The sequence below is a fragment of the Pseudoliparis swirei genome, chromosome 23 (genome assembly GCF_029220125.1).
Source record: "Pseudoliparis swirei isolate HS2019 ecotype Mariana Trench chromosome 23, NWPU_hadal_v1, whole genome shotgun sequence".
NCBI classification, from domain to species: domain Eukaryota; kingdom Metazoa; phylum Chordata; class Actinopteri; order Perciformes; family Liparidae; genus Pseudoliparis; species Pseudoliparis swirei.
Window position 1 is genome coordinate 20,553,113 of NC_079410.1, and position 9,668 is coordinate 20,562,780.

General features: G+C 43.9%; 1 protein-coding gene across 1 annotated transcript; it reads left to right on the top strand.

Moving 5' to 3' along the window:
* The first annotated feature begins 305 nt into the window (after nucleotides 1-305).
* On the top strand, nucleotides 306-8,242 carry nags (N-acetylglutamate synthase). The gene is made up of 8 exons (XM_056407683.1): nucleotides 306-841; nucleotides 1,858-2,138; nucleotides 3,530-3,743; nucleotides 3,842-4,022; nucleotides 4,217-4,256; nucleotides 4,413-4,544; nucleotides 4,642-4,824; nucleotides 6,946-8,242. Exons 1-8 carry the CDS (start codon nucleotides 335-337, stop codon nucleotides 7,079-7,081), a joined length of 1,674 nt encoding a protein of 557 aa, XP_056263658.1. The 5' UTR covers nucleotides 306-334; the 3' UTR covers nucleotides 7,082-8,242.
* Nucleotides 8,243-9,668: the final 1,426 nt, after the last annotated feature.

A 9,668-nucleotide genomic window follows, 5' to 3' on the forward strand; every position in this document is an offset into this window, starting at 1 on the left:
AGCAGCCTGATATTGAACAGAGTTGCATAATGAATCCACTTAAGTACCAAACTTTCTCCTGCAAATGTGTACACACTCCTATTTTCTATCCGTACATATTGTATTTATGCAGGTTTTCTTTAAATTAAAAGGGGCAGTTAAAAACAACATCATATCATAAATAGAATATCATATAAATCAAACAAATGAAACACTTTCAGTTGTACAAAAGTACTTGTGATTTTTATTTCGGAGTCGTAAACTCTATGCCCATGGAGGCCCTGGTCGCTGTAGTACCCCTTACTCTCCTCTAGGGATCAACAAAGAGCACAAAGCCGCCCTCCGCTGGCGTCTGATGCAATTTGAGAACTGCCGACGCAGCAGCCCGCTTCGTGCCCCTGCTGCTCGCACTCGGCCATGGGAGAACTCATACGGTTCTCCTAAACTCCAGCATTCAGCCCGAAAGGGGACCCAGAGCTCTTCTGCGAGCAACATGGCCAAAGTGACTGGAAGCGCCTCTGGTTGCCGAGCTATGGTTAAGGTCGGGAGGTACCTTTCATGTTCGTCGCTGGCTCGGTGTGCCGGTGGCCAGCGGCAGCGGGAGACGTTCGGTCCGCAGCGGCGAACGATGAGCGCGGACGCGGCCGGCACGGAAGGAAAATCCGCGGCGTTGGCCCAGCAGGAGCAGCTGGGTTGTCTCCCCGCCGCAGACCGACACATGCCGACCAACCGGAATCTGATTTACCGGGACGTGAAGGCTTTTCTCAACGAAGTCGGTGGAAACCCCCGAGAGGCTCGGTACTGGCTGAACCAGTTCCAGAGAGCGACTTCGGCTCAGTCTACTGCGTTTGCCGTACTGGAGGTATGGCGGGGTCCACTTGTTAAACACAGATGCCGGCGTTTGTAGACATATGGAGGCTCATTGCCGAAAGTTAGAAATGTGATAGCAACCCCTTATTATTTTGTATCGTCTTTTTTATTATTATGTAGGCTATCATCTTAAAAATGTGCTGTTTTTTTCAGTGTTTTTTTGGGGTAAATTGATTGTCTTTATGACAGCCATGTTTTAAAATCGTGTGGTAGCATAACTAAAACAGATAATCTTAGACTTTATAATGAATATGATACATAGAAAATGGAACAAAACTATTTCTTTGTTTATAATTTTTTTCCGGATTGTCCTTAAACTATCAAAAAGGAAGCAAGTTGACAGGAAAAAATAAAGCCACACTGGAGCACTACCTGTAAAGGTGCGTTCACACCAAAAGCGAAACTATTTTTCGCGTCGCCCAAAACGCGTGAGTTTACTCGCTCGACCATTCACCGTGTTCAAGCCATGAGCGTCGAGAGACCCTCCGCGAGGGGCGGGGCGGGGCGGGGCTTATCTCCGTGTCTCGTCGGAACACAAGAGCCGATTGGCCCGAGTTGCGAGATTACCGCCTCAAAATTGAAATATTTCAACTAGGGTCGAAAATTGCGCCGCTGGAAAACGCGCCGCTGTCAACGCGTCGGCCACATCGCGTCGCCCCAAACGCGCCACCCTGGAAAATATCGCGTCTATCGCAGCCACAAGCGTCTGTACGTTGACTTTTCATGGGATTTGGTCTCGCGAAAAAATAGTTTAGCTTTTGGTGTGAACGCACCTTAATTGTATCGAACACAACACTGTCATTTATAGGGCAACCTTTCACAAAAGTACAAAAAACAGGCATCAAGAGCAAAACATAAAAGACACTAAGAATCAAAATAAAGCAAATACAAACATGGGTTTGGAATGCTATTTACAAAACAAAAGTCCCAAAGTTTAGGAGCCACAACATAAAAAGTCTCCCTTTGTCTGGAGCATCTCCGTCCATCTGTGTCTCTCTTCTCCCCCAGGTGGACAGCTCTGTGTTTGCCACCAGGGAAATGGTCCAGAGCCTGGCCTTCGGGCTCTCCTTCCTGCAGCGCATGGATATGAAGCTAGTGGTGGTGATGGGCCGGTCTGCTTGCGAGGAGGCAGGGCCCACCAAGCCCGTGGCCGGATCCCCGTGGGACCGGGGGCTGGTGGAGCGGAGCCAGCAGCTGACCGAGGCATTGCAGCAACACCTGGCCTCCGTCCTGCCGCTCTTCTCCGCCGAGTCCTTCCTCCTTCTCCGCGAGGCCCCGCGTGGGAGCAGGTGAGGGCGGTTGAGACTCCGGGAGGAGGGTGCTGTGGGTGTGCAGAAGTAGCCCGTTGTCTACGGGGTCAGATTAGTCTCAATAATTTAAAATGTACACAGAGACTCACAAATGCAAACACAAAGATTCACAAATGCGCACATAAGGATTTACAAATAATAATAAAAATACATTTACAACTCACGGTTCCTATACCAACCTTTCACTGAGCTTCGCATTCACACTGTCGTCATCCGCAGAGGAGTGTGCTCCAGAAAAGGCGAGCAAGCGGACCTCGAGTTGGTATCCTTTTGAAAGCTATAGCTGTGTGTGAACTTTGGTGCTCGAAGGGGAACTTGCAACCTGAACCCTGTCTCCTGCGTGTCTAAGTAACTTACAGGGACCATGACTTTTCACAAATGGTCCAGTATTGAACGAGAGTACTGCAGTCGGGGACAATTATACAGGCTGCAATGTAATCGCTCCGGGTAACCCCTCACCGTCAATGTACTTTTTCCATTGATAACCTCATATTGGTGTTCTAAGTGTCTGACAACATCACAGAGAGGAGAAGTCTCGTTCAGAATTCTCGCAGCGCTTGTCCACGTTGTCCAAATCAGCTAAATCAGCTAAATATTCCGCCACAACACACGACGCAACAAACCCCGGACAACACCTTTCCACCGTTGTCTTCTGGCATTCAGTCACACGAACGCGGGGTTGTTTCTATGAGGTTGTTGGGAGACTAACAAATGCAATGACCGATTTACATTGCTGAGCGGCTTTCTTGTTTAATACTGGACACTTAGACACAGACACAAAGTCACTCTTTAATCATAGGATTTGTATTTTGTAAATATAGCTAATTTCTTCCTCGTTTTGATATGAAAACTGCGTTTTCCGGAGTATCGATTAGAGCAGGAATCAACGGTTCTGCTATCGGCACTTTAGAAGTTCAGTGTGAGACTCTCATCACGGCAGAGAGGAGGCAAAGATCCAAAGAGAGGTTACATGCGACTCCAGTAGCTTTTGAGAACTCTGGTTGTCTCAAATTGATAAGAGTATTGATAAGGAAAACAAACCGATAAGAGTACTGATGCCCGTACCTCATGATACCCATCCCTAAAAGAATCAAACATATCATTATGTATTTAGCAGGGCTGAGATATCTTTTCACTAGTATGGGTCAAGCTCCAAAAGTGCTGAATCTTACGTTTCCCAAAATGCATCTGGAGCAGAAATACCAAGTTTAAACACAAGGATTACACAACAAATGAAATGGGAATGAAGAGGCCTGAGAGGATTGATGATGTCAAGATTTTGTTATTAATGTTATGAAGTAATTGAAAACAAATCAAACGTCTGCTGTAGACGGATGCACCTGTTTTTACCTGCTTTCCTCTTTCCGCAGCGCTCCACCTTCCGTCGAGGTGGACACCAGCCTCCTCCAGTGGAGCCTGAACTGTGGGACGATCCCACTGGTTTGCCCGGTGGGAAGGGACGAGCGGGGCTGCTCGGTGGCGTTGGACCAGACAGAGGTGACGGCAGCAATCTCCCGAGCTCTGCAACCCCACAAAGTCATGTTCCTGAACAACTCGGGAGGCCTCCGCAGCCAAGAAAACAAGGCACACTCTCACTGAGTTTCCAGTGTGTGTGTATATATATATATATATACACATATACAGTGCACGTACAACCTTCCTACTTTGTGTTTGTGCTCCAGGTGCTGGACATAGTGTCGTTGCCCAGCGACCTGCCAGTCCTGTCCACGGCGGCGTGGCTGAGCACCGTGGAGCGCCGCAGGGTGACGGCCATCGCCAGACTGCTCAATCAGCTGCTGACCGAGTCCTCTGCGGTGATCACCTCTGCGGACACACTGCTGACCGAGCTGTTCAGCCACAGAGGCGAGACCGCTGACTCACCTCGCTGTCTCTCGTACATATACATGCGTGGGGGAGCATCGTATTTTGAGGTGTCATCCGAGAGTGCACTAGAACATATATATATATATATATGTGTGTGTGGTGATGAACATCAATACGTTTAACACAAGTTTAGATCTAAATTCTTGTTCTTTCTGTCTGTATTTTTGGTACAGGGTCGGGGACACTCTTTAAAAACGGAGATCCTATTCATCGGCAAGTACTCGTCACACATGCTCGGGGTAACGAGACACGTAACCCTAAATGACACAAAGACGTGGTTGCTTTCTTCAAAATGTAAAAGTACAGGAGCACAGAGTGCATTTGACTCACCAATTGCCTTTATAGTAAATACATGTTCCGTGTGTGCAGGTACAGCTCCATGGACGGCATCGATGCAGAGCGTCTGCTGGCCCTCATCAACGTGTCGTTTGACAAAACTCTCAAGAGAGACTACATCGAATCCCTGGAGGGACGACTGCACTCCATCTACCTCTCCGAAGGGTGCGTGAAAAACAATTCCCACAGATAAATACCAGATTGGTGTCAGCAATGCAATTGGCATCCTGTCCCCTATTTTTCTATCCCTCCGTCCCTCCAGCTATAGCGCGGCGGCTATCATCACCATGGAGCCAGTGAACAGCGGCACCCCCTACCTTGACAAGTTTGTGGTGAGCAGCAGCAAGCAGGGTCAGGGCACCAGCCACATCCTCTGGGAATGTATCAGACAGGACCTGGGCAAACTCTTCTGGAGGTCTAGAGCCACCAACAGGATCAACCCCTGGTGAGACGCACACACATTTAAAAACTCATGTTGGTATTTACATCACATTAATTTGTCCTTACAGTGAGTGTATTCACACCACGCAGGAAACATAATTGTGAGTGCGTTCCTTTTTAAAACAAATGACACGAGAGAACGAGAACCCTTAAAGAGTGATAAACCTGAACTGGTGTGTAACCTGGAGACGTATGGACCTCAGTTTCAAGTGGGTCCATTGTTTTTTGTTTTTACATAATTCTGGAGCCTCACGTTAGTGCTCTTTATGTATACAAATCCTAAATCAAAATTCTGTTTAATGTTTTAGTGCTTGCCACGTCCAGAGTCGTTCAAAAAACATTTCCCCCTGTGATGCAGGCGTCTGCATTATGAAGTTGCCAAGAATAGATTCTAGAATAGAAAATAAAAACAAGCTAAAAATCTGTTTTTAATTTTCTATTCTCTTGAATTGCCTGAAATGTGCTGTATAGATAAACTCCCCTTACCTTTACTATATATAAATCCTTTAGCCCACCTGGTGTGGTTGTATAGGGCAGGGGTCCCCAACCCCCGGGCCGCGGCCCGGTACCGGTCCACGGCTTGGTTGGAACCGGGCCGCGGAAAAAAAGTGAATCAAAAAAGTTGTAATATATTTTTTTTAATCAGTCGGAAAAATATATTATTTGGAAAAAGGACCGGATACACCCATGTGTACGTCTGAGCCGCTTTCAGGAGTCTTAAAGTTCGGGTTTATCGCTGCAGGCGAGTCTCACGCGCCGAACCCTCTGCTGGCGGCACATTTCAGTGACAAAAAATCTTAAAATATATTCAACCTGCTCAATGAATTCTGTCACTTCAGGGAAATGACAACTGTTTTCAAGTTGGCCGATAAAGTCGCTGCTGTGTGGGCGAGTGAACAGCGGAATATTCGACATGTTTCAGACGTTGACCGGGTGGAAGAGGCTTTTAAAAGAGTTTGAGCGGTACTCTAACCACAAAAGACCCGACTGCAAAAGAATAGACCTGCAACCCATTTGTAAACAAACCCACCCGGTGAATCGAGCCCGTCCGAGCTAGAAGAAAATTTGTTCGAGATGCAAATGACGGTGGCCTTAAGGGACATTTCACACAACAACTCTGCCGGTGTTCTAATGACAGCGACCAGAACTCGGTTAGGAGCAGCGTACCAAACACACGTCTGTGTCGCCGTCTCCATTAGCGGCTCGTTACAGGTAAACAAGCGCACGGCTCACAATAATTCGGCGTAATGATGAGTTGTAGTTTTGGCACTTTATGCCCTTCGTATAATTGTATGACGTCATATTTATTACGTCATTTATATTGCCGGTCCGTGAAAATAATTTCTGACACGGAACCGGTCTGTGGCTCAAAAAAGGTTGGGGACCGCTGGTATAGGGTACTCATCGATAGTCAGTGTGTTACCCAGGGTAACTCACATGGCAGTTGGCAAGCTCCCATTAGTCAAACAAACTAACGATGTCAAATTACATTTTTGGTCCAGTCTGGCTTTGAAAAGAGCAACGGTAGTGGCTTCAGTTGCCTGTTTGAAGCACAATTCTGATGCCAAGGTAAAAGGGGTGAAAATATTCAAAATATAATGTACACTTAAACTATAACGATTGCCTTTTTTTCTTCTTTCTTTCGGGATTAACTTTCATTATGCTGCAGCCCCCTCCGTCACAGCTTTTCCATTTTAAAACCCAGAAAAGAACAGGAAAAAAAACCCAGGCTTTTCCGGGCGTTCCGTTATTCAGTTCATCCGTTAGCTGCCAAGATGACAGGTTTGTGGTGGCGTGTGTTCACATCGTGCTACTCTTGCTTGTCAGCATGCCTCCCTGTGATTGGCTCAGCTCTGGCAACAGTGGCAACGATGTGACCTGCCTACTAACCACCACACCCTGTGTTCTATGTTCCTCGCTCACCACTGCCCTTTGCTGCTCATATGTAGACCAAGATGGCAGGTGCGTTTGAAGACACCTGCATCGCGAGACCTACCGCTTTGCACTTGTTTGGCCATTGAAACAAGGCCCTTAGCCTTGTTACCAAATGATTTCACAATAAACAACGGCCCCTGGACCCTCTCTGTGTGTGTGTGTGTGCGCGTGTGGGTGGGTGTGTTTTCAGGTACTTCAAACACTGTGATGGCAGCTTTGTTAAAGGAGGGTGGACCGTCTTCTGGTTCGGTCTGGCAGACATCAGAGAGTCCTACGAGCTGGTGGAGTACGCCAAGAACCTCCCCGACTCTTTCCGCGGAGCCTGAAGAACCTCGTCCCAGCTGCTGGTTGTGTGTCTCTATTCGCTCTTTTTAAAAACTTGAAAACCAAAGCTGCAGTGAGAATTTCATTTTGCGGTATTTTGAGGACCTTTTAATCATCCTGTATTTTGAGGGATGGGGTTAGTATAGGGGTGTAGTTTAAGGGGGAATATGTTTTATGGTCAAATGTTTGCATTTAGAACTTGGTTACATGAATACGCACATAAAACCTACATTTATATTAATATTTGATATATTGGGCTCCATATCTGAAAGGCATTAATGTTCAGAAAGGATTCTTTGCCCCTGCTCTTGATCCTAATATGATTGCAGTAAGAATTTTTCTGAATCTTACACGGTGGTTATATTTGTCATTTAAAGATACTGGTTGTGTTGTTTTTCAGGAGGGTGGGGGTTCCCATAATGTTTGACATATGTCCTATGGACTAGTTTTCATTCAGCAGTTCGGATAATCTGGTCAGATGGCAGACGTCAGTGGTGGAGTTTTGAATCACACAAGCAGGTGGAGCTAAAGATGGAGGATAAAGGGTGATGTGTTACGGCCTCTGCAGTTTGGCTTTTGTTCTTAGTAAACCGGTTTGGTTCATGTGACTTTTTTGGGGTTTATCTCTTGGTAATAAACCTGTTCCTGAGTAACTGTAACTGAGATAAATGAAAACAAAGACAAATATGTGAAGAAGCATTCAGTATTTTGAGGGAGGGGCGGAATAGATTAGTATGCTGACTACATTCTTTTTACACACGCACACACACAATGATCAAACAAAGATTCAAAGTGTGGCTACATTTCTTACACGTACACACACACACACACAATGATCAGACAAAGATCCAAAGTGTGGCTACATTTCACTCCACATTGAGAACTCTTCTCTTCATGAATGCAATTAAATTCTTAAAAGTGAAAGAGGAAATATGAGCAGCTCTACCAAAACATTCAGCAGAACATAAATCTGCAGAAATGTTTGGCGAGCAGCCGTCCACTCACGGTATTATGCCATTCGGAGTTTGAAAAAACGGCACATCAATTTTAGCAAATTGTTGAGCTGCAAAGGTTTTTTAAAGATTTTTTTAACTTTCTATATTGCTGCTCAAATGTGTTTACATACAATTAATCCGATTGAATAAAGAAATGTCTATTCTTTTCTTAATTGTCGTTTTCTTTTTTCCCTCACAAAATCCAATACGATTTTTGAGAAGGAACCAATCGATATGCAGTATCACTAAGAGTAACTATAAAACAAAACCATCCCTATTCTGTGTGACATATTTCCTCCTCATTCTTTGCTTCTTGCCACCCTTGATGCCCACTTGTTTGTGTTTGTGATGCTATTTAATAGATAACAAGATTATTGTATGCTATATTTTACACAACAATGACATTTATGTCTCTTAGAATAGTTTTCTGTTCTATCAGGTAGGTGGATTTATTTTCTCAATGTCATTTTTTTCTCGACTTCTCAGAACACAAATATGTGGAATAAATTATGCAAAAAGGGTTTGTACATGAGCAGAAATTGGTGGAAACACAGGAGCTATAAAGTTTAGTAGTTTACACTTCATAAAAAAAAGATGTATCATTGAGGTAGAAATGTGCCACATGCACATTTAAAGATGTTTCTTTCACAAACAAAAGACAAATAAAAGAATACCTAAATAATTTTTTTCATTATAAATTATTTACCTTTAATGCTGATGTTGGAAATATGTGTTTTTCTTTGACATAAATAGACATTTTTACCATTAATTGTGCTTAATAATCCACTAAAATACAGGAGATTCATTTAAAACTTGAATTTTTCAGTTCTGGGTTTTGAAAATGGTCTTTGGTGTTTCCATCACAAGATTATATAAAAAATTACAACAACCCCACAGGACTGAAATAACCTGCAGTATGATGCTTGGTGGGTTCTGTAGGGGTCCTTGATAAACAGCCTCTATTTTGATGTTAGCACCTCATTTACATTCAAAATGCATGTCTTAATCATTGAAAAATCTAAATATGTTTATGAATTGCAATGTTAAAACTATTAGCAGTTGTTAGAAATTAATTGTTATTGAGTAGAAACAGTAAAAGTATGGCCACATATTTGTCCTAGATTTTCAAACTTCGAAACAGGAGAGTTAACCACTAAACACTAATGCATCCATACATAGTTGATAGTAAACTAACCATCATCATTAACACTGTACTCAAACTAAATAAAAAGAAACTTCCTGAACATCACTTCCTGGTACTCTGAATATTTGGGCCCGATCCCAATGTAAACCCTGAAACCTCAGGGACCTACAGACATCACCTGATAAACGGTTGAGTGTGAGAGTCTGTAGGGATAGACATTGTGTTAATATGAATGGGACAGCACTTTGCCATCCTTGTTCCAGGACCTCCCCAAAATCAGATTTAAACGTCTTTCAGGCTCTTTCCTCACAAGTAAAAAAACACTGATCTATTTACTTGTTTGAGTCAAATCCGCTTCAATGACAAAATGAAATATTTGATCTATAAATAAATAAATATCCTCTGATTTCATGTTTTTAATGTTCCATCTTTAATCTTTAATTAAAGTTG